Source organism: Sarcophilus harrisii, chromosome 2 (assembly GCF_902635505.1).
Source record: "Sarcophilus harrisii chromosome 2, mSarHar1.11, whole genome shotgun sequence".
Taxonomy (NCBI): Eukaryota; Metazoa; Chordata; class Mammalia; order Dasyuromorphia; family Dasyuridae; genus Sarcophilus; species Sarcophilus harrisii.
The window spans coordinates 624,388,751-624,414,918 of NC_045427.1; the positions used below are offsets into that span (position 1 = coordinate 624,388,751).

At 35.6% G+C, this 26,168-nt stretch overlaps 1 protein-coding gene across 1 annotated transcript in view; it reads left to right on the top strand.

Annotated features, from left to right (window-relative positions):
* Positions 1–26,168, top strand: part of CRTC3 (CREB regulated transcription coactivator 3) — an 82,184-nt gene that overhangs the window by 39,571 nt on the left and 16,445 nt on the right. Inside the window, exons 4-9 of the mRNA XM_031956702.1 lie at positions 3,821–3,882; positions 4,920–4,982; positions 5,920–6,020; positions 18,705–18,740; positions 19,670–19,755; positions 22,344–22,393. Coding sequence (XP_031812562.1) covers positions 3,821–3,882; positions 4,920–4,982; positions 5,920–6,020; positions 18,705–18,740; positions 19,670–19,755; positions 22,344–22,393 — 398 coding nt within the window. The remainder of the gene's footprint in view (positions 1–3,820; positions 3,883–4,919; positions 4,983–5,919; positions 6,021–18,704; positions 18,741–19,669; positions 19,756–22,343; positions 22,394–26,168) is intronic.

A 26,168-nucleotide genomic window follows, 5' to 3' on the forward strand; every position in this document is an offset into this window, starting at 1 on the left:
ACACATAGAATACATAGCTCTTTCTTATCTTAGTGTAGGAGATGAGCTTATAAGAGGAATGAAATACCCTATAAGTAGCAGAGACTTTGGAGAGTTTATCCCTCTGAATTAGACTAAGCAGAGCTGGAACACTGAATAACAAGAATGTTTTTTCTGCTTCCTATTTCTCCTTGTTTGTGTCCATCCATCGGAACATTGTTCTAGAGTTATAAGGGACCTTAGGGGTCATCTAATCCAACTTTCTCATTTAAAATCTAACACTTTTCACTGTACTGTACTGCCACTCATCGTTTCTACCTTGTTCCTTAATTAGCTCAGAAAACAGACCTAATCATGTTGTTGGGTCAAAGAGTAAGGATATACAGTTTTCTAATTCTTTAGACATACTTCCAGATTGTTATCCAAAATGGTCGGATATGTTCATGTTTCTGTCAACAGTGAATTAATGTCCCATTCACACTCTCTCCAACATTTGTTGTGTTCCTTTTCTATCATTTTAGCCAATCTGATAGTTGTAAGATTTTAAAAAGAGAAGAAAATCAAATCACTGGCATAAAAAAAAGAAAGTATTGAATATGCTACTAATGAAAATGAAATCAATGCAATTATAAGAAGTTATTTAGTCCAATTATATGTAAATTGAACAATTTAAGTAAAATGGAAGAATTGTTACAAAAATATAAACTGCCTACATTAACAGAAGAAATACAATACCTAAATATAATAGTGGGGTACTTTAACATTGTCTTTCCAGAATTAGATAAAATCTAACAAAAAAAAAAAATAAGTCAAAGTGAAATAGAATCTTAGATTAGTTAGATTTGACACATATCTGTAGAAAATTGAATGGAAATAGGAATACACCTTGTTCTTAGCCCTCCACTATTATAATATCACTGTTTATTTCCACCTGTAATTCATTTAATTTTTCCTTTAATATTTTAGACATTATAGCATTTGATACATATAGTTTTAGTATTGATATTGCTTCATTGTCTATGGTACCTTTTGTCATAATGTTTCCCTGTTTATTTCTTTCAATTAAATTTGTTTTAGCATTAATTTTTTCTGAAATCATGATTGTTACCTTTGCTTATTTTTAAATTTTTCTCATAATAAAATAGTCCTTTATTTTAACTCTGTGTTTTTCTCTCACTTTCAGAAGTCTTGTAAAGAACATATTGTCAGATTCTGATTTTTAATCTATTCTGCGGTTTCTGTTTTATGGGTCAATTCAGTTCCTTCACATTCAAAATTATAATTACTAATTGTGTATTTCCTTTCATCCTATTTTTCCTCACTGTTATCCTTCTCGGCCTCTTTTTATCCTGTCTCTTCTCACACGTTTAATTTACTTCTAACCACTAGTTCCCTAAGCCACACTCTTTTTAAAGAATTCTTCCCTTATCCTTTCCCTTTACCATCTTATACCTTAATCTACCCAACTCTCAAAGAGTGCCTTCTTTATTCTTTCTCCTCGATATTTCCTAAAAGTCCCTTCCTTATCCTGTCCCCTCACCTTACTTCTTCATAAATTTAGAAGATTTTTATACCCTTTTAAATATTTGTGTTATTCCCTCTTTAATCCAGTTTTGATGAGAAGAAAGTCCAGCTGTACCAGCTCTCTATCCCCACCTACTTCCACTATAAAACTTTTTTCATTCAGGCCTTGTTTGTATGAGATAATTGCTTCATTTTATTTTTCCCTATGAGATTTTATTTTTTAGAATCATCCCATCATATTCAATTCAACCCCCAAGCCTTCTATGTTCTTTTAATACTTTGTTTTTTGAAAGAATTACTATATTCTTTCAAACTATTCAAGTAATGATAATATTGTTAAGAGTACAGGTAACATTTTATATCCCTATTCCACTAACATTTACCAAGAAGGAGGTGTGTTGTTCCTCGTTCCTCTGCATCTACTATTGGTTATTGCTCATTTAATTTGAGTTCATCTGCTTCATATTTTTTAAAAAAAAAATTCTTATGGACATTGATGATGTTCTGTTTCTCTGTTCCATATCATTTATTAAGTCTCTTGTGTTTCTCTGAATTCTTTATATTCGTTATTTCCTGTGGCTCAATGATAATGTTCCTTTACAATTATATACCACAGGTTTTTTAACCTTCTATAGTCAATGAGAACCCATTTTGTTTTCTTTTTTTTGTTACTCTAGACTAACTTGGTATATCTGGGATTTTTTTTTATGTTTTTGGCCACCTTTGAAGTCAAAGCCAGTGGCAAAATCTTTAGGAATGAGTTGTTAAGTGGCTTTTTTCACACAATTAATTATTTTCCAGAACTATTGGACCAATTCAGATGCCCAACAATAGTACATAAGTGTGCCTGCCATTTCATAGGTATTGCAACTTCTTATCTTCACCTCCTGGCTTACCTGACTTCCTTCATTCCCTAAGCTTTCTCCTCACTAAAATATTATCTTCTTCAAGAAGCTTTTTTTTTTTTTTGATCTCTCTTAATGCTTTCCTCTCTATTAATTATTTCCAATTTGTCCTATATATATCTTGTTTGTATATGTCATGATTTGATGAATCCCTATTTACAATGGAAGCTCCCTGAGAACAAGGGCTGTCTTTTGCCTTTCTTTGTATATCTAATGCTTTAGCATACTGCTTGGTACATAGTATATGCTTAATAAATGCTTATTGATTCCTATCATTTACCTTTGTTAATATAAAGCCTATGACATTTTAAAACCTCAGAATTGCTTAATTTACATTTCTCACATTAGTAATACAGAATTTAGATAGATATTTTATTAGCTATTGATAGCTAATAATTCTTCCTTTGAAACTACTCATTTATTGGGGAATGTCTTAGTTTACATATTTTGCATTCATCTTCTATGTATCTTAGTGATTTGGCTTTTACCTAAAGCATTATACATCTTGGTATATTTTACATTTTAGCAAGATTTTGTGGAATGATGGCATTTTAGACTTGAGAGCAACCTTCAGAACTGTTTAAAAAACAAACTGTTGATGGATTTATTCTGGAAATGACCTCAGGGACCATTTAAACCAATGTCCTCATTTTCCAATTGAGGTAGATGAGACTTTGAAAAGTTAAATACCTTGTCCTAAATCACACAAGTAATAAACAACAGAGGAAGGATTTGAACCTGGATCTTCTGTCTTCAAGGCAGGGAACTCAGTTTTTATTTTGTTTGTTATTATTGTTGGTCATTTGGTTTAGAATGGGAAAAAAAATCTCTACATACTCAAATTCATATACAAAATTTAAGATTGAGAATGAATAGGAAGAGAAGCTTATACCAAATATGGTGATCTCTGCTTTGATAAGAAATTTTGTGTGTTAGTATGTTTTCACTTATTAAAGCTCTGCACAAGTGGTTCCTCGCCTGGTTATGTAACATTATGGGCTTTCTTCAGTTACATGAAAAATGATTGCTAATTTCCTTCCTTCCACCTTCCTATCAATCAGCCCCAATTTTTTTTGTACATATTAAAACTTTTTAAAGCACTGTACATACATATAACTTTTAAGTTGGGAGAAAGCATCATAGAAACAAATTTACAGTCCCTTCCTCCCCTCAATGATGTTAGTCCTGTCATCATCTGCATAAGATGAAATATTTTGTTTGGCATTTTATTTTTTGCTTTTGTTGAGGCATAGTAAGAAATTTAAGAAATTATGTGAAAACTGTAGGGTCTGGGGACACATAAAGAAAGGTCCCCTGGCTGCTAAAGGGCAGTGATTCGTATTAAACACCCCATCTGGCTTCTGGGGAGCCAGCCTTTCTGTTGTCCTCATTTCCTTCACTCATAATTCCACTTCGATAGCAGTTCTTATGGAGCCAGTTACCCTGCCCAGCTTGGGGATGAAAGTTGGACAAGGTAAGCAAGACAAGTTGTTAAAGCTGGGGCAGCAGCGGGTATTCACACCTTATTGTCTTTTTGGAGTGATGTGTATTTCTAGTGAAAAAGTCTTGAAGTTTTCGTTGTTGTAAAACTGTTTTGGAAGAAGCAGTGTTGAACAGGGTGTGTCTACTCCTATGACTTCATCAGCTTTGGGAACTCCAGAGGAACGGTCTTAGACAGCTGCAAAATTTCTTGAATTTTTCTTGGGCAACCATAAGGTTGTAAATCCTTGTGATATAAAGAGATCTAGAACCACAGCTAAAATCCAATCTTGAGAAGTGCAAGCAGTTCATGATTATTTTGTAACTCTGTTGCTGAAAGAGGAAAAGTCAGGTCTTCTTCACCAGGAAGCCCAACAAGCATAATGATGAGAGGCCCCAGAAAGGCTCTGGGGCTCCTCTGAGCTGCCTCAGTTTGGAGGTTTGGCCTCAGACATTTTTAATCAACAAACATTACCACAGTGTAGTAAGCACTTGGCCAGGCACAAGGGAGACAATTCAGTCTGCAAGGGGCTCACATTTCTTCGTACAGATAAGTTTATATTAAGAGAAGATGCCTCACTCTTTCCAGCTGAATTTGTTCTACTTCTGCTAAACTGGAGAGCCCAACGTGGTTCTGTCATTCCCCATTATTGGATCCTTCGAATGGGACCCTTTGCCTTGAAATAGTCAACAATTGTTTTTGTACAATTGGGGCATAAAAAGGGTAGCTTATGCCTTTGCATTAAGATCCACAATTAATTTTTGCTCTGTGGTTAGTTGGTTAATAAATAAAGCTGTTATTCATATTTCTTCAAAAGAAAGGAGATGCTTAGTGTCTTTATTTTAAGGGATCTTCTAGTTTATTTCTTCATTTTACAAATAGAGGAATTAAGAACCAGAAGTTCTCTAAAATCTCAAAAGGGTCATCTAGGATCACAGGGAGCAGAATGCAGGTCTCCAGAGTGCTTCCTACCAACTGTCTCTCATGTGGCGGAGTGTCTCTTCATTTTTTTCTTCTTTTGATTTTCAAAGGCAGCAGCCTCCGTGGAAGGAAGAGAAGCAGCCCGGATTCAGGCTGACATCTGCACTTAATAGGTGAAGTACTTTTTTTTCTTTTAAATCCTTGTTGTGGGAAAATGACTGCAATAGAAAAAGCTAACTCAGATGGGCTATCTTTGTGCTCTCTATGTACTATCTCATGGCTAAGATATTCTTTTGCTCCTGTTAGTTAAAGTCTTTCTTCTCTCATGAATACTACTCTTCACTTATTTGACTAGTTGGGCAAAGGATGTTAGACTTGCCCTAGTGGGTCTCAGCATGAAACATTGCCCAAAGACAAAAGCAGGCCTTGATGGGGCCAGGTCAATGTGAGCCCTGTAGCCTAGACTGGCTTGGAGACATGAATTTAGGAAGAAGCTCAGACTTCCAGTGTTCTGGAGGTCAAGATAACACATGATAGATAGGGCGAGGATTGTCCTCACTACAAATGGCCTATTGATGTTTTTCTGCATGGGAATAAATAGTTTCAAATGGGAAGTCTAGTGTCATGAGTGGAACTGTCAGCGCTTTATGGGCCAGGGAAGATTAGGAAGGTGTCAGAGCACTAGGCCTTCTGTTGGTAAGTCCTAGGGAGCAGACCATTGGAGATTTATGGAGCATCCAGACACCTTTCTGAGTTCCTCAATGAAGGAGGCAGGGTTATCTCCAATCATCAAAGCAAATCTCTCAAAGCTCACATTACAGAATTGGAACACATGAACTTCCTTGTAAACATTGGGGGTTTCATAGGAGGTGGCTTGCATTTTAGGGCAATAGATCTTTTCCCAGATCAACCATAGAGAATTGCAATGACCTGTAATATATAAATATGGGTCATAGAAGGAAATGAAGCCTTCCTTCCTTTGGTCCTGTTTTTTCACACTTAATAGTTATTTCTACAAAGGAGATGGTAAGACCATGTTTCCCAAGGGTTTTTGATTTTGAGATTCACAATCAATCTCCCTCCCTTTCCTCTCTACCCTCCTTTCTTTAGGACCAATTCAGACTCTGCTCTTCATACCAGTGCCTTAAGCACCAAGCCACAGGACCCCTATGGAGGAGGTGACCAGTCTTCCTGGCCTGCCCACTGCATGGGTAAGATACGGCACAGATAAATAATAGTGTCCTTTTTGGTCCGTTGGATTTTGAGGATGATTTTTCTCATGTGAAGGAGATGATAAAGACAAGAAGCAGTTTATAGTATTTCTATATTAATTCTGTTTACATTGGAACCAGGAGTATTTGATAATGCTGTCTAATTTCTTAGTATTCACTATGTAATGACATGTACACATGCCATATATGATACAGGCAGAGTTTTAAAGAAGAGTTCCACTTCTACCTGTCAGGAGCTTATAATATGTAATAATCCCAGATAATGTGTACTTGTGGAATCCTGCTAATTGGCAGGTAGAGTTACATACCTAAAATCAGAAAAATAGCAAAAACCTTTAGGACTTTTAGGTCTGAATTGAAATAAGGAAAAAAAAATTTCCAACTGTGAACTAATTCTTCTATCTTTCTCTGCTTTTAAAACTCAAAAGTTCTAATTCTCACAGTGACTCCTTCTGGTGTAGATTAATTGATTAAGAAACCAAATTTATTGAATCCTTACTGTGTGCCAAGCATTGTGCTAAGCACTGGTGATACAAATACAAAAAAAGTGAGGCAATTCCTGCTCTCACGGAGTTCACATTGTAATTAAGAGTCACTGCATTACAGAAAGTTTGATTGCAGGACAGGTGAGGAGGCCGGGAAGTTATAAGGATACAGTTATAAGGATCTATATAATAGATGGTAAGGCCTGAAGATTCTTAGGTTAACAGTTAGGTTCTTAGGGAATAGGAGGGCATGTGGGAAGGCCTGGTCCTTCTCCATCTCATCAGAAGAAATGGAGCAATTGATTTCCATCTCATTCAAACCATATGAGCAGTCATGGAGCCCAGACAAGGAAGGAGGCAAGAGAGCAGAGTGCCTCTGGTGGAGGTGTTCTTCCTACCTGGCCATATCATGGGCTGGGGAAGGAAGAGTACAAGGCAAATAAGGCACTATCTCCTCCCTTGTCATGGCAGCTCTTTCTGCTTATCTGTTAGTAGGCATTGAATAAATGTGAGCTGAACAAATGAGTGAGTGAAGGAATTTGGAATATTCATAACAAGCAAATCTATGCTTTCCTTAATGATAGCCCTCTTTCAAAGTGTAATGGATCTTAGAATAGATTTAGGCCTATTTGTTTTCACATCTGTAAAACCATCAGGGCAAAGTTAGGTTGATTGATTGTTTTAGGGTTTCTAAGAGAGGTTTTGTGGCAGATTGTGAGAGTGAGGACTGAGAAACAAATGAGAGGAAGTAGATGTGGAGGAGGACTTAACGGGAATAGAATAAAAAACAGAAGAGAGTCTAATACATGGTCCCTAAGGAAATGCAAAATTAGCAATAGCTTGCTTAATCTCAGTTAAACCCAAGACTGAAGTCGATTAGCAGACAGTACTTTGAAAGCCAGAATAAGGACTTTTCCTATTCTAAGCAGTTCTCTTATCTGATGCAGAAAACTTCAGTTTTTCTAGAAGGAATGTAGGATGAAGCGAGAGTGGGAAAATCAATGGCAATATGAATAGGGAACATGTTTCTGAACATTAGGAACTAAGAAGGGAAGAAAAAAAAAGGCAATAGCTAAAAGGACCAGGCCTTTCCACAAATGAGGTAATGGGCATTTAAAATAAAGTTTTGACTTACTTTAGCAGGAAAAAGCAATTATGCTAAAAGATTAATATTGATTTTGCCTTTATATAGGGAAACAGTCAATTTGAGATTTGAAATCCTAATGTGTGGATCACAACATAGCATTTTCACTGTTTTTGTATATTGTCTTTCTCATTTTTTCTTTTTTGATCCGATTTTTCTTGTGCAACAAGATAATTATATAAATATGGATGCATATATTAGATTTAATGCATATTTTTACCAAGTTTAACATATATTGGATTATTTGCCATCTAGGGGAGAGGGATATGGAGAAGGGGGGGAAATTGGAGCACAAGATTTTGCAGGGGTCACTTGCAATTGAAAAATTATTCATGCATATGTTAATAAAATAATAAATAATAAAATTTTTAAATAAAAAATAGTTTGAAAAAAAAAAAAGAAACCCTAGTGTGAATCTAGGATCTGCCCCTCTCTTATAGTCTTGTGACTTTGGGCAAATCCCTTTTCTACTTAAAGTCCCACTTTTCTCATCTGTAAGACTGAACTTGGGTAGGCTGAGGTCTTCCAGCTCAAAAAAATCCAGGTGTCTTAACATCTTTCCCATATATTCTCTCCTTTGCCTCTATCCTAGGTCAGGCTCTTTTTAACCCTTTGCACAGTACATTAAAAACATAATTATTATAATAACAATTAACATAGTATATTAAGCTTTGTAAAATGCTTTATTTATATGCTTATTTAATCCCCCAGAAATCTTGTAGGATGTGTCTTACTATCTCTAATAATAACTGGTATTTTATTTAGTGCATTAGGTTTCAGAATATTTTACATAACATCTCATTTGAACATCTCATTGAATACTCTGTGAAATAGCTGCTATTTTGAGTTCCACAATACACATGAGGATTCAAAAGAGTTGAGCCAGTTTCCTGTGGCCACACAGCAAATTAGTGCCAAAAGTAGGATTTAAAGCCTAGCCATTCCCGATTCCAAAGCCACTTTTATGTCTCTAGGTCTCACTTTCCTTATTTGAAAACTGAGGTTGTTTCTAAATTGTGAATGTTCTCTCAAGTCCCCTCTAGCTCCACATCTCATACAATAAACTTCTTATGGCCTTTAATTAATTACTTTTATATTCTTAGTATCTTATACACAGTAGATATTCCATTATTGTTGAATGAGTAAATGAAGAATTGAGACTAATAATGGAGAAAATGAGAATGGTAAAGGTGAGAAATGTTAATAAGCATGATGAAATAAGAATTACAAAGTATAGAAGAATCTAGACATCAAACTCATTGGACTGATCAATAAAAAATCACAATATAGTGATTTAAACAAGTCTACTTGGTTTGTTTTTCCTTAAATCATCAATTAGACATTGTTGGCCTCCTAAATTTGTAAGAATCCAAAGGTAGTCATACTGCAAGCTTGATTGCTGACTATTTGCTTTTCTGCATGTAATGTTTCCTTTCAGTTAAACCGTAAATCAAAAACGTGTCCAAATATGGATTTGTGTTTACATGGGAAAGCTATTTGTGTTTTAAAAATTCAAGTCTCCAAGGATGAGAACCATTTCTGGAGACCTAGATTTGTTGGTGGAAGCTATTTTAAAATTTCTTGTATTTTCCCCTCTGTAATTCATTAAAGCTTTTCATCCTCCTTCCTTTGGAATTTAAAAATATCAACTAGCTTTGCAAAAAAAAAAAATTTTTTTTTCTAATCATAGATTTTACCAAAAAAGGTTAAAAAAAAAAAGATGGGAAAATGTAACATAAGTTTAGGATGAAGCACTTTAGTAGTGGTTCTACTGTTGTTCTTTCCCTGGGAATTTTTACTGGATATAGTGATTGCACCCTAGGGTTTTCTCTAATTTTCTTAATTATAAGCAGATAACTAGCTATAAATTATATAAAGTAAGGATCATTGAATGTAAGTTAATCTGATACATATATAATTGGATGCATACTTATGATTGTACTCTATGATGACACAATTATACAACTTTATAGAAATGACTGTAATTGCTTAGTGTTACTTTGTTACATCAAACTATCCTCTGCACTTTTCTTCTTGTTTTTCATTTCTCTGTCTGTAGAAATGATGGCAGTGCCAGAATTTCCTCATACCATGTATAATTTAATTCTTTTTCTCTATCTTTCTCTGTCTCTGATTCACATCTTTGTCTCTGTCTCTGTCATACATACACACACAATCTGGATCCAACTTTCAAGCAGCTACTTTTTGCCCATGGTTAAGACTCGCAAGTTTTCTATTTGCTACCATCATCTATCATCATCCATAGAGAATAGAGGCAGTATTTGGCATAGGGCTTGGGCAGTCACCTTATTCAGGGTTCCAGCTAGAAAAAGCCCGTGACATTCTTCCTTTCACTTCTACCTGCCCTAGAGACCAAGACTGGCTCGATTACAGCAGCTTTTCTCATAAGGAGAGATCTCATGGGTTCCAGATTAAACTAAAAAGAACTCAAGTTGGTTTGACACCTAAAATTCCTCTTGATGGAGGACGAATTAGAGATCCAGCTTAAAATGCAAGGAACCTTAATGAATGACACTTTTTCAGTATTTATTAAGCACTTCCTATGTCCTTGTGGCATACTGTGGGATACAGATAGAAACAAAGAAAGACAATCTTTGCCCTCAAGGATCTCAGCCTGCAGAGGGAGTGAAATGCATAGGAGGGGAGGGTGTGCTTGACTTGTGCCAGTGCAGGTCAGGGAGCAATGAGCAGATGTCTGAACTGAACTCTGTCTTCATCCTGTCAGAGAAGCGGGGAGGGAGTCCCAAGGCTGATGAGGTTTTGTAGTATGCTGAGATAATCCCAAGAATGAGCTTCCTGAGACAGGGAAGAAGTCAGTTGGAGAAGTCCCCAAATGGTACAGCCAGAGGAGGAACATGAAAGCAGCTGATAATAATATTTGCAAAAAAACCCAAAACAAAACAAAAAACTTAGGAGCAGCAAGAACTGGCCCTGAAGTCAGGAAGACCTGAATTCAAATTCAGCCTCAGACACTTAACACTTCCTGGCTGTGTGACTCTGGGCAAGTCACTTAACTTCAATTGCCTCAGCAAAAAAAAAAAAAAAAAAATAGTACAGTGCCTGGCATATGTAGTAGACACTATATAAATGCTCATTCCTCCTTTCTCTGATATGCCAAAAAAGAAAAAAAAAAGCCTAAAAATGTGGGAAAAGGCACCATCAGAAAGGTACTGAATTATAATTTCCCTAAATTTCACATGTATTCAAATGACAAGTAAACAAGAGGAAATAGAGGGAAAATGTAAAGCTTTACCCTTAGGTTAAAAAAATCAGTTACCTAGATAAGTATTCTCTGAGAAGTTAAGAAAGATCTTGCAGTCTTAATGGGTTACAGATTCAATTTTAATCTACAATGTGGTTTAACAGTCAGAATTTCTAATGTAATCTCTAGCTACATAAGTAATAATAATTATTAGAATAGGTAGTCTAATATAACGCTTTTGAGTTTTGCAAAGTGCTTTACAAATATCTCTTTTGATCCTCATACCAACCCTGCTATTAATAGCTCCATTTCACAGATGAGGAAACTGAGGCAGAGAGGAGTGCCCTACCTAGGATCAAATAGCTAGGTACAAAAAATTTAAGAACCAAGAAATCCAGATCAGTGAAGGTATCCTAGGTAGCTGGAGATACAGAGCATAATTCTCTGCTGAATGGCTCTAGAATTCAAAAGAATTGGGTAATGATGAGTCATTGAAGCTGGAGAAGTGATTGTAATCCCAAGGGAGAATGTATAGTGAGGAAAAAGAGGACCCAGCACAGTCCTTTTAGGAACACCCACATTAAGAAGTGGGAGGGTGGAAAGGGACTGAGAGAGCACTAGAAGAATGGGGTATCTCTGGAGCCAGGGGTGTCAGAGGATCTGGTCAGCAGCATCACAAGCTACTGAAAGGATAATGGAAAAATAGAGCATTAGCTACATTGATATTGTAATGTAAAGATTTCTTTTTCTTTTTTTTAAGACATGGCAATACCCTGAGCATATTTATAGACAGATAGGATGAGGCTTAGGGGAGGAGAGAGACCGAAGCTGTTCCAAGAGATAGAACAAAAGTTAGGAGTTGAATTCTTGGGCATGGAAAGTAATCACGTACAAACTAGAGGACCACTTCTGGGTGTTAGAGAAAAGATTCCTGATTCAAAGAGAGACTGAGTTAATCTCTAAGGTTCCTTCCAACTCTGAGATTCAAAAATGCAATTTGTTTTTCCTCATAGAGTATACCCAATAAGCATGAAATAGGTGTATAGACTTTTGAATTACCCAGAGAAAATGAAACTTTCAGAAAAGTATTTCAGGCATACAGAACCTCAGCAGAAAAATTAATTAAGATAATAAATAAATATGTTAATAAATAATAAAAAGATGATTAAGGTAAAGAATTTTTAGCTATGTGATAAGGTAGAAAAGAAATCCACAAAAATCATCTACATTTATATTTATCACTAACAAAAACCAGACGACAATTTTTCCCAAATTTATTTTATTTGAAGAAAGAATAACAGAAAAAAGAAAAACAGAAAAGCAGTGCAAAACAAAAGAAAACATCATGCCCAGCAGAACATCAGGGAGGAAAAAAAAAATGTAACAACAAATACCAATTTTAAAAAGTTATATTAGTAGAAGAAATTATATTCATGAGAGTGCATCTTTTCTTTACTTCTTGTAAATTGTTCTTTTCTTTTCTGCTGCATATCTTTTTTACTCTATTCTTTTTCCCCTCTTTATCCCCCTCACCACCCCTAAGCAGGCTAGCTATGTAGTTAAGAAAGGATGTAGTTATATATACATATATAGATCTATATGTACACATATGCACACATATCTCCCTTTCATCCCTCCCTACACTCCCAAGCAAGCTACAATTAAGAAAATTATATTTTTGTATATATTATATATATGTAGATATATACATGCATACACACATATCCCACAAATACATGTTTTTCCTCTCCCTGCTAACTTTTTCATTAAATTCTGCTTCTTAACTTGTTTTACTATTAATTACTTAACCTCCCCTCATCCAAGGATCCCTCCCTTCTTCCCTTACCCTTTGCTTCCCCATCCATCCATCCCTCCTTATTTCTTTATAAATTTTGGAGGGTGCTATACTTTTCATGGAATATATGTAGTGTGACCTATTGAACCCATTCCCAATGTGAGTAGGTTTTCAGAACTATGAACCTGTCTGCCCCCACTAATGCCTCTGTGTCTGTATTTCCTCTGCACCTCATTTGTATAACATAGCTAGTCTTTTTACTTTAATTCTGCCAATTTTTTGAACAGCCCTATTGTTAATATAAATCTTAAACATAATATACATTTCTCACGTAAAACAAACATAAGCAATTTGTCCACATTTAAATAGTTTGTCCAGGTTGAGCTCCTTAAAAATTGATCTTTGATATGTTAAATTTTTTGTTAAGTTTGGGTTTGGTTGATAGAAAGCCCTGAAAATCTACAAGGTGCATTTTTTGTGCATTTTTTCTTGTCCAATATTATAGATAATTTTGCTGGATATATTTTTGGCCGCAGAACTAGTAGTACTTTTGATTATTGGTAGATGTGATTCCAGAACTTGCAGTCTTTCTTTTATTACGGCTGCTGATAAATCTTGCACAATTCTAATTATAGTTCCAGTGTATTTGTTTTTTTTTTTTTTTTTTTTTTTCTTGTTTCTTGCAAATGTTCTCTTTGATCTGGGAGTTTTGAAATTTGGCAATAATGTTCCTATGTGTTTTCCACTACCACCACTGCCACCTCTTTGAGGTGGTAATCGTTGCGTTTTTTCTATTTCTACTTTCCCCTTGTGTTCTATCACTCTAGTACAATTTTCTTGAATTATTTCCTGCATTATTGTGTCAAGGTCCTTTTTTTTTTTTTTTTTTGGTAACAACTTTCTGGCAGTTCCATTATTCTTATATTTTCTCTTCTTGATCTATCCTCCACATCTGTCATTTTTCTTACAAGATGTTTCACATTCTGTTCTATTTTGTCATTCTTTATAATCTATTTTGTTATTTCTTGATCTTTCATAGCGTCACTGGCTTCCCCTTGCTCAATTCTAATTTTCAAAGAGTTGTTTTCATCTTTGAGACTCTTTACTTCCTTTTTAAATTGGTTAACTTTTTTCATAACCTTGTTTTCCTTGGATGGTTTTAATTTTTTTTTTTTTTTTTTTTTTAGTTTTTTTCCTCAATGTCTTTCATTTGATTTTTGAATTCTTTTTTCAGTTCTGTAAATTTTCTCTGGGCAGGGAACCGTTTCACATTACCCTTTGGAGTAGAAGTTTTTTTTTTTTTTTGTTTTGTTTTTTTTTAAGTAAAGTGTCCTCTACCTGTATGTGCCAAAATGTTTGTGGCAGCCCTGTTTGTAGTGGCTAGAAACTGGAAAATGAATGGATGCCCATCAATTGGAGAATGGTTAGGTAAATTGTGGTATATGAATGTTATGGAATATTATTGCTCTGTAAGAAATGACCAGCAGGATGAATACAGAGAGGATTGGAGAGACTTACATGAACTGATGCTGAGGGAAATGAGCAAAACCAGGAGATCATTATACACTTCAACAACGATACTATATGAAGGTGTATTCTGATGGAAGTGGAATTCTTCGACAAAGAGACCTAACTCAGTTTCAATTGATCAATGATGGACAGAAGCAGCTACACCCAAAGAAAGAACACTGGGAAATGAATGCGAACTGTTTGCATTTTTGTTTTTCTTCCCGGTTTATTTTTACCTTCTGAATCCAATTCTCCCTGTGCAACAAGAGAACTGTTTGGTTCTGCACACATATATTGTATCTAGGATATACTACGACATATTCAACATATATAGGATTGCTTGCCATCTAGGGGAGGGAGTGGAGGGAGAGAGGGGAAGAATCGGAACAGAAGTGAGTGCAAGGGATAATGTTGTAAAAAATTACCTTGGCATGGGTTCTGTCAATAAAAAGTTATTATTTAAAAAAAAAAAAGTAACGTGTCCTCTGAAGAAGAACCCTGGTCTTCCCTGTTCCCATAGTATGTTTCTATGGTGAGATTCTTTCTTCTTTGCTTGTTTATTTTTTAAAATAAGAGGTATTAGTGTAAGTACCTTTAATCATGGGGCAATGGTGCCTCTGGCTTCTCTTCAGTTCTCCCCTCTGACCAGGAACCCCAAACCAAGACACCCCTCCCCCCTTGCAAGTGTCGGCAGCCAGCAGCATCCCTGCCCCACTGCTCCTGCACTCTTAGTGTGCTGGCTCCTTCTCACCCAGGGTCATATCGGTCCTGATCTGCAGTTGAGCAGGTGAAGGTCTCTGAGGTTCTTGCTAAGGCTCCAGCCATACCCAGCCAGCCCCAGAGCTCACTGCTTGGAGTTTCTGCTGAGCTAGCTGGGAAGTATTTGCACTTGAGACAGCTTAATCCTGGCCCAGGGTCTTCAGATCTTGTCGGGTTGTATCTGAACAACCCCTGTTCTGTCATAAGTCTTTTTGGTTTTTTTTTTTTTTCTTAGTCTGAGGCCCAAATTTGTTCTCTTTGTGGGGGAAATTGGAAGAGCTTGAAATTTACCAACCACTCTGCCATCTTTCCAGAATCCTCGACATTTTTAAAGAGATACCACTTAAAATACCAAGAAAATACATAAAACAATTGGGGCTTTAATTTATGAAGACTTAGGTGAATGTGTATAAAGGAAACTTCAAAACAAATTTGACAGAAATAAAGAAAGAAAGAAATACTTGGACTATCCCCTATCCATAAATAGGCCAAATTAGGATATTTTAAATGTCAGTGCTTTGCAAAGTATTATTTACATTCTATTTAATACCAACTAATATAACAACAAACTTTTTTTGTAGAACTAGATACAACAATAATAAATATTGATATGGAATGACAAAATAACCAAGAATGTCAAAGGGAAGTGGAAAAAAGATGAAATAAAACTTAACTGATCAGATTTCAAATTATGATACAGAATAGTAATGTCTTTGGTATTGACATTTTTAAAAATAGGAAAATAGATCAGTAAAACAAAATAAAGAATTTAGCCTTAGAATCCAAAATAATTAAAGTATTAATTATTATTTAATAAATTATTAAAAATATTAAACAACTGGAAGAAATTATTGAAGAGAAAGTAGATTTAATTATATGAAAATATATAATTTATGAAACAAGAGGTAATATAGGCACAATACAAAGAAAAGAAATGGGGACAGCTAGATAGTACAGTGGATAGAGCCCTGAAGTCAGGAGGACCTGAGTTCAAATCTGGCCCAGATACTTAACAATTATTAGCTGTGTGACCCTGGGCAAATCACTTAACCCCAGTTGCCGAAGGAAGGAAGGAAGGAAAGAAAGAAAGAGGAAAAGAAATAGACTGAGAAACAAGTCTCTAGTTAAATCTGACATCTATAATCCATAAGGAACTGAGTCAGATTTATAAAAATAACAATTCTCTGGTTCATAACAAAGAATTAGAAAATTCTTGAAGGAAATAATATAATTCATTGTTTTAGTTCTCTGGTTAACAGATAAATGCAAATTGAAATACCTTTGACTTCCCATATTAACTTGTCAAAGATAATTAAAAACTATTAAATACTTTGTAGTTTAGTCTGTAGAGGAATAGGCACAAATTGTTGATGGAACTGTGAATTGGTGGGATCTTTCTGAAGAGAAATTTGGTATCATACAATAAACATTATCAAATCACATATTTTCTTTGGCCCAAAGACTTTTGTTGTTAGAGCTATATTATGAAGATAATAGTATTTTTGAGGTTCTTTTGAGAGATTTTATTTTATATTATGATGCTTTCCAAGTATATTTTTCCTCCTTTTCCCCAAGAAACCTTGCATTGTAACAGGTTTTTGGTTTTTTTTTCCTATCTCATAGGATTGGTAACAGGTTTTTTTGTTGATTTTTGTTGTGGTTGTTGTTTTTTGCCGAGTTTGTGGATATCTGCCTTTTTTTCCCATTTAATAATTATAACTTTTTATTGACAGAACCTATGCTTGGGTAATTTTTTTTTTTAACAACATTATTCCTTGCACTCACTTTTGTTCCGACTTTTCCCCTCCCTCTCTCCACCCCCTCCCCCAGATGGCAGGCAGTTCTATACATATTAAATATGTCACAGTAGATCCTAGGTACAATAAATGTGTGCAGAATCGAACAGTTCTCTTGTTGCACAGGAAGAGTTGGATTCAGGAGGTAAAAATAACCCGGGAGGAAAAACAAAAATGCAAACAGTTTACATTCATTTCCCAGTGTTCTTTCTTTGGGTGTAGCTGCTTCTGTCCATCATTGATCAGTTGAAACTGAATTAGATCTTTTTGTCGAAGAAATCCACTTCCATCAGAATACATCCTCATATAGTATCGTTGTTGAAGTGTATAATGATCTCCTGGTTCAGCTCATTTCACTTAGCATGAGTTCATGTAAGTCTCTCCAAGCTTCTCTGTATTCATCCTGCTGGTCATTTTTTACAGAACAATAATATTCCATAACATTCATATACCACAATTTACCCAACCATTCTCCAATTGATGGACATCCACTCAGTTTCCAGTTTCTGGCCACTACAAACAGGGCTGCCACAAATATTTTGGCACATACAGGTCCCTTTCTCTTTTTTAAGATCTCTTTGGGATATAAGCCCAATAGTAACACTGCTGGATCAAAGGGTATGCACAGTTTGATAACTTTTTGGGCGTAATTCCAGATTGCTCTCCAGAATGGTTGGATTCATTCATTATTCATTAGGGAGATTGGTCTATAATTTTCTTTCTCTGTTTTCAACCTACCTGGTTTAGGTATCAGTACCATGTCTGTGTCATAAAAGGAATTTGGTAGGACTCCTTCAATCCCTATTTTTTCAAATAGTTTATATAGCATTGGAGTTAATTGTTCTTTAAATGTTTGGTAGAATTCACATGTAAATCCATCTGGTCCTCGGGATTTTTTCTTAGGGAGTTGGTTAATAGCTTGTTTTATTTCTTTTTCTAAAATGGAACTGTTTAGTCTATTTACTTCTTCCTCCATTAATCTGGGCAAGCTATATTTTTGAAGGTATATATATACACATACATACATACATACATACACACATACACACATTAATTTTGTAAAATGTTGATCAGAACTTGGTTCTCATTCCCATTTTACAAAATATTTGTTTTATTTACTGTTTTTACTTTTATTTATTGTTTATTTACTTTTATTTACTGTTTTTGTGAGTATTTTATTCAAATTCAAATTTCTATTCAAAAGAAAAAGTCCTTTCTGCACAGAATAACTGTGATAATTAAAAATGGTATGCGATGTGATGTACTAATGTGATTTGCTAATACTATTCCTAAATCAACAAATAATATAAATATCAAAAATATCTTAAAATTTTTAAAAGTCACAAAATAATTTTAAAAGCAGGATTCGAAGAATGATTAAGGCCATGTAAAAACAGAAAGAATACTTTATAAGTATATGACTGGAAAAGAGATAAGAAGGGAATATAGAGCAATCATGTCATTACTCTTATTTTTTAAATTCAAGAATCATTGATTACATGCCTACTATGTGCCAAATAGATGGACTAGACACCTCAAAAATCTAAACAGATTAATATTTAATTTGGGATTCTATTTTTATTTTTGTTTGTTTTTTAGTTATTTGATTTCATTGATGTTATCCTTATTTCTCATACAAAATTTTTTGGTGTTCCAGCCTTCTACACTTCTAAGATCCCAATATATAATCTCAGACATCATGAAAAATAGTTTTATTGTAGCAAAATGTCACACCAAAACAAGTTTCAAAGATGTAAGAAGTAACTAGTAATCAGAATTCAGTCCAAATAATCATTGATAGTTTTATATAGAGTGCTAAAATGATAAAAATCATTTCAGTTTGGCATCAAGTGCCTTTAACATAAGTACCTAAAATTCAAAAGATTTCTAATATATGAATGAAGAAAAATATAAATCCTTCACAGTAATATTTCTCTTTTCTCTTTTACTAGGTTATTGTGATGGTGAGAATGATGGCTTTGGAGAAGGTATGTCTGGTTTTATTTATTTTACCTTTTTTGATAATATCAACCCAAATCATATACTGGCATTTATTTATCAATCCTAAGTAGATCCCTCCCTCATTCTAAGATTCATCACTAAGTCTTTTCCAATAACTACTTAAAGGGTGTAACTTGGATGAAGATCTAGCAAAGAAAACAGTGGCTTGGATTGGGCAGGCAGGAGAGACGAGCCTCTCAAGGAGAAGAATGTTCAAAGTTGCAAAGAGATCAGAAAGGAATGAGAAAAGACTATTCTATTTAATAGCTAAGATGTCTTTGGTAATTAGAGAGGTAAGGTCCAAAACCAGATTGGAGAATTATTGCATCTCTTATACTAGAATGCAGCACAATTTGGGATATGTATGCACTAATCTTTTAGTCTATTTAATTCAATTCAATTCAAAACACCACGTTAGACACTGCCCTATCAAAGTTAACATCAGGATCATTTCCAAGGATTCAACATCTTAATCCATAATAAAAAATAAGTGATTTGGAAAAGTTTTTATGGGTTCCTTATTGATTAAGAACAATATAAGTGTCTTGATTTCCTGATTTTAAAATTAACCACACAGTAATTTCACATTTATTATGGGCACCCGGAAAGAAATTTTAAAGCTTGAAATCACAGGATTTTAGAGTAGGAAGAGACTTACCCTAAAATGATAATTTATTTCAATATTTTTTATTCAGTCAAAAGAAAGATATGTCATCTCATCATCTAGAATTTGTCAGATAAAATTTTAGCTGATGTTTAGAATTCATCCCAGGGAAGTAAGAGTGGAACATTCCCTTGAAGCCTGACTTAAGAGTTTAAGCCACCCATTTGCTCACACTTTGGTGCTTGCTCACTGCTTCGGTAATAGAACAGCCTCTCTTCCAATTCATTCAATGTTGTATTTATGTTGCTTCAGTTATTCCTTTCCCCAGCCCTGTGAAAGAGGAGAATCTGCTGAATGTTCCCAAGCCCCTGCCCAAACAGCTGTGGGAAGCCAAGAAGGTGGGTGAGCCTTGGGCAGCCTTGGGGCTTCTGGGGCTGAGTGGGGGCGGTGATCTGGATCTGTTGACCCCCAGAGGGATGTTCCCAGGGAACCACTGTGAGAGCGGATGAAAGGACTGCTCAAGGGGAGAATGTGGGGAAGAAGATCCTGGTGGTACCATTGCCCCAGGCCTTAGAAAGCTCCTTCAGGGAGCCATTGGTTATAAAATATCAGGTACTCAAGGCATATGCCCCCAAACCTAATAGTGAGTCTTTGATCCAAGCCATTTAATGAAAAACTTTGAAATAGATTTTCCTGTTTTATAAACAGGATTGAGAAGTGGCAATGTTCAGGGCTAAATTCTGAGGCAGGAAGACCTAGATTCAATCCCACCTCTAACATATCCTAGCTATGTAATTATGGTCAAGGTATTTAACCCCGCAGTGACCCAGATCCCTCTGCAAACCTGTGAATTGTAGATTAAGAACTCATTTGTTTCTGTGGAAAAAGTTGTTTCCCTGTAATCCCCCACAATGATGATGTCACAAGTCTGTTTAGTTAACATAAGTAGATGTATCACATGGTCAAAATACTTTTAAAAGGAACCTAAGTATCTGAAGTCACAAATTTATCAGAAACTCTGATTTAAAGATCAAGGTAGTTGCCCGGGTTCCCTGGCCATATTGATACAGTATTTGATTTTCCTGAGCTTTTATGTATTCTGATCTTTAAACAATATTCTCTCTCTGATAAGAACATCCTAGTGGATAACCAGTCTGCCTCCAAGGAGGAGGAAGATTAACCTAGGCTCAAGCTCCACAACGCTTGACTTTCTCTTTCTTGCTATAACATCATCAATGAAACCAGTTCCATTAACTTAAAAAGTAAAAAAAAATATATATATATATATATATATATATATATATATATATATATATATCCGTTTCTACATTCCTTGTTATTCTCAAAATTAATTGTTACATTACCTGCGAATTTTTGTTTTTCTCACTCTTTTTTCCTCCCTTTTACTTTGTGTATTAATCTTTGGCATGTTATTTTAGGCACAGTCATTATTTTTATAATATTTTTATTATATTTTATTTTTACAATTATTATTTTTATAATAGAATTATTTGTAGAGTAGTACCTTGTGCCCTTTGGAGGAAGAATACTCCAGAATAAATCACCAAGCACTTATTGAGCCTATGAGAAGATTTGCCATACTAATGTATATTTAGAGAAGGTTAGTTCTTCCAAAAATGTGCTTCCCTAGAATTATAGGCTTCAGTTAATGGATGGCATACATGGCATTAGTGCCAGCAGAAAGGGCTATGTGCTTCTTCCTCCCTGACTTCTTGCAGCGCTATTAGTCACTCCAGTCTTTGGGGAGAATAGAATGACTGGGTAAGAGAAAATTTGCCCATCTGAAATATCTTGAAATTGTTTGTGGATGTATATGATCTCATCAGTGTGACTATTCTTTCCACTAATACAGATAATAATTCATCCTGTCTTCTTGTCTGTATTTTTCTAAAATCTTCCCCAAAAGAGCAATATATTGCCCTGGAAGCCTTTTTGTAAGCAATTTTAAAAAATGCTAGTGAAATACTTGACTGCCCATCTATTCTTCTTCTTCTTCACTCTTAACCTATAACTAACTCATCCTTTCGTATGGTCACACATGTCTTTTATGCTACTTTTTTTGCACAAAAGTTAATAGTTTACTGTTCTGATGGCTCTTTGATCTCATTGATGTGAATATTGCCACCTTCAGGGCAGGCCATAGCTCCTCCACATCTTTATTCTCCCTTAAACCTCCCACAAAGGATCAAATTTACAAGCATGGCAGAAAACAGAAGAGAGGCACATTCTGAATTTTTATTTCATAGTTCTTTATCCAAAAAAAATCCCACCACCTGCTAGTCATTCTCTTGGTGATGAGCCTCTCACATGAAATTATATTGGACCTTTGACTGCAGAGACAGCCTTGCTACATTTGCAACCTTTTTAGTTTGGCAGAACTTGCCAGAGCTTTTAAATCTTCTGGCTTGAATTTGGAGAGCTAAAGATCATCTCAGTACCCTAATTAAGCATCAATTATATTTTTCTTTGGATTCATTGTGCCTGATAAAATATTTTCAGGAATGAGAGTTTTTAGGGACTTTTTTTCAGTTATTTGGTCATTTTCATCTAACACTGTTGAGTCGTTTGTGCTTTTTTTTCCCCTTCTATTCTGTTTTCCTGTCTTGCCTTCTTTGGAGTTTTCCTTTATTAGATACATATACTTTTTGATCTTATCCCATTTTCTCTCTAACTCAGTGTGAAAACTGTTTGATGTTTGTTTAAATACAGTTTTGAACTCTTTGAAGCATCATACTCACCTTGAAAATTGTAGCAGGGGCCTTTCTTCAAAGAAGTAATGTGTGCTTTCTGTATGCTTATCTATTTCAAACATAAAATGTATTTGTAAGCTCATTTGTTTTGTGGGTGATAATCTATTTGGGCTGAAAAATGCTGTTTTCTAGTGCCCAAAATAAGTAAGAAGGCATATTTCCTATTTATCTTGAAGTCATGGCATGTAATCCCAGTTTCCGTGTCTTTCTCCTAGATTCAGTCCCTTTCAGCTCGCCCTCGATCCTGTGATGTGGGAGGTGTCAAGTAAGTAGCATCCTCTCTCAGGAATTATCCTAAGGTGTTTTGCTTCAGAAGAAAATCCCAGGTGGCAGAGGGCTTGACTTGAGGGCACACTCTGGGAAGTTTGGTGCCAGTTCTGTTCATTCATTCCAAGGATGTTGGGTTTAAATATACTTGGCCTGCCTTTCTGGCAAGAACCTTAGATACTACATTTGAAAAGGTAGCTTGAAATATCTGTGGGAAAATGCTTCTTTCTTCTCACCATGGCATGAAACTGCTCATTTGTCTCCAGTGACTTTTCTGGCCAAATGCCCTGGATTTCCCTATGGTATTGGATGTTGGACCATCCATTTCTTCAGAGAGATCTCTTTAGGTAGCTTCTCTATCACAGATTGCTGCCAATTTTTTTTCCCCTACAATTCTTAATTGTGGATGTTCTCAAGATTTGGTTATTTCTAACTATTCTATTTTACATTTATTCTTTAAATAATTTTTTCACTATTTCTCTGTTTTATTCTTATCACCTCACCTCTAGTTCCAAATTTCCTCTAAGAACCTTGCATTTGAATAACATTCATTATTTATCTACAACTTAAAGGCTTCATCTTATCTCTCAGACTGATTTTCTTAGTTTACATTCTTATTTCTTTTATCAACAATACTCATTTTTACCAGTTTTCAAGACTCAAAAACATGAAGTTATTTTTTTTAATGCCAAGTCAAAGAATCTCAGAGTTAGACTGAATCTCAGAGGTCATGTCGTATAGCTTGTCTATGAGCAAGAATTCTTCATAAAGTATCTCTGACAAATGGCCAACTCATCTTTCCTGAAAGATCTTTGAAAGCAATCCATTCTATTTTGGTATTCCCTTTTTCTCTTAGATCCATCAAATCCTGATGATTGTTCCTTCCCTGCTTCTTTTGGAATCTATTTCTCTTCGTTCCCAAGGGACCATCCCAGGCCTTATCCATTTTTATCTGAATCATTTCAATCTTTTCTGCCCGCAGTTATTTTTCACTTTGGTCTATACTGCACACTACCACAATATTTGCCTCTTTTTTCTTAAGGCAACCAGGATTAAGTAACTTGCCCAGGGTTACACAACTAGTAAATATGTAAGGCTGGAATTGAACTCAGGTTCTGCTGACTGCAGGGCTAATTCTCTCTCCATTACACCCTCTAGCCACCTTCAATATTTGTCCTTTTGAAGAGCATAAAGTGGCATCTTAATAAATGAAATTCCAACTCCTCGGCCCAGCATCCTAACCCCTCCATGACCTGTCCCACTCACATTTTTTAATGCCTCCTGTGTTCCAGGCACTTGACTAAGTGATAGAGATACAAAAAAGAGGCAAAAGATAGTAGTTCCTGCCTTTAAAAAGGTTATGATATAATAGGATAGATAGCAGTTAACTAAGAATATTCAAAGTGAACCATATCCAGGATTAATAAGAGCTTAACAGAGGGAAGGCACTAGGACTGAGAAGCTGAAAAGTCTTCCTGTTGAAAGTGGGATTTTAGTTTGAATTTAAAGGAAGCCAGGAATTTAAAGGAGCTGAAGAGGGAGAGTGTTCTAGGCATGAAGGACAGCCAGAAAAAATGCACAGAACCAGGAGATGGGAGGGTCTCAGAATAGCCGGGAGGCCGGTGTCACTAGACCAAAGATGTGATGGGAGAGTAAGGCATGAGAAGTCTGAAAAGGTGGCAGGGAACTAAGTTATGAAAGGCTTTGAATGCTAAACAGCATTTTGATTTGTTTCTGGAGGTAATAAGAAGCCATTGGAGTTTATCAAGCCAGGGAATGATATGATCATCTTGGCCCTTTAGAAGAATTACTTTAGTGGATGAGTAAAGAAACATTGGAATGGGGAAGAGACTTGAAGCAGGTGTCCTCACTAGTGAGCTATTGCAATAGTTGAGTTGTGAGGTGACTAAGTACCTGTATCAGAGTGATGGAAGTTGGAAAAAAGGAGGAGGTTATTCAGAGAGATCTTGGAGGTGGAGGTGAGAGCCGGGCAAGGAGTCCCAGGCTGTAAGCCTGAGAGGGTTGGGAAGAAGGGTTAGGAGAAGGATGGTCAGTGTGGCTTTGTACCTACTGTCTGCTAGACCTTCACTTTGAAAGTTTGAAAGTTAGTTGAAGGTGGGAGATTGAAGATCAGTAGAGAGCTTGGGGAAGAATAGATATGTTTAAGAATCATCAGCAGAGAAAGGTTATTAAATCCATGGGAACTGATAAAATCATTAAGTGAAATGGTATAGAGGGAGAAGAGAAGAATTTGTCACAAATTCTTATGGGAAAACTGAGTGAATGATTTGGAGGAAAATCTGGCAAAGTGGACAAAGAAGTCAGAAGGGTAGGAGGAGAAAACCTAGAAAGACAGTTATCAAAGAGAGCACGCCTGACAAGGTCAGAAGCCAAAGAGTTGCCAAGGAGAGAAGGATTGAGAAAAAGTCACTGGATTCAACCATTTAAACAACCAATAGTAATTTATTAGGAGCTCATTACCTCCTAATATAAATCGTCAGTTCTAGTCACGTAGCACTTGCACCTCCTCACTGTCAAGGTTTTAACTTACACATCGCTCTAGAAAGAGTGCCATTCCTCACCTCGAATCCCAGCATCTTACCTGATTACGTAGTGTGAGCTGCAGACTTCATCTCCTCTTTCCTATATGTTGCTCTCTTTCAGTCTTAAAATAATTAAACATATTTTTACATATGAAACATCTAGGACATCTCCCTAAACGGATTGTTTACTCTTTGAGAATTGGGGTTGATCCTAACATTTTATTTGTGTAGCCAGATAATAAGATTGGCATATAATTAGTACTGAGATTTTAACAAGAAAGGAAGATTCTAATAATAAATTCTAAACATGTAATGGTCCAGCTGTCAACAGTGGGTACTCTCAGGATCTTCTAGAAACTGACCAGTTTAAAGTGCTAAACCCTACGAAAGGCACGATTTTTCTTAAAAGAGAAGTATTTCATAGGAATCATCAGGTAAGTGCAGTGTACGGGAGAGTGACAAAGAAACCCACTATCAGAAGGCCCAAACTCAGCTCTTAAACTTGGACATTTCTGGGTCATTAACCACAAGGTTTCTGAAAGGCGTCCATTCTTTACCTCCGACACAAGGCTACGTAGAGTTCCCAGTTTCCAAACCCTAATTGTGATTTCCCAAAAAGACACCCCCCCCCCCAATCCAGTGGTCATAGAGTCAGTTCCAGAGAGTTTGAAATACAGCTGCAGGAGCAGACACAGTCTAGATAGAGGGAAACAGTTGATTGAGATAGAAAGCAGCTTCAAGAGGCGTGATCCCAGACACATGGAGAGAGCCAGGACTGAACTGGCCTGGAAGCGACAGACTGACCCTGGGAGCAACCTGAGCCATGTGCCCAAAGGTCAGAGGCTGGTGTGGACTTGGAGGCCTCTCCAGAAGGCAGATTCCTAAAGACCCCAATTAAATCCTTGAATTATTTTATTTTTCAAGACAGCAAGAAGGAAAGATACCCTATACAAGGAAATTGAACATCAGACACCATGGATATAATGGTTTCAATCTTAGCATTATTCCTACCTCTGTGTATTTGGGCAAGTTATTTAATTTTTCTAGATTTGGGCAAGTCATTAAAATTTTTTTATATTTAAATTTTCTTTACCTGTAAAATGAGGAGTTTAGATACTTTTTTTCCCTTATTTTTATAATGATGACGATTTTTTAATTATGAATTTGACAAAGATCTATAAACATACAAAAATATAAAAAGTCTGATATATGAATGAAACATATATATCT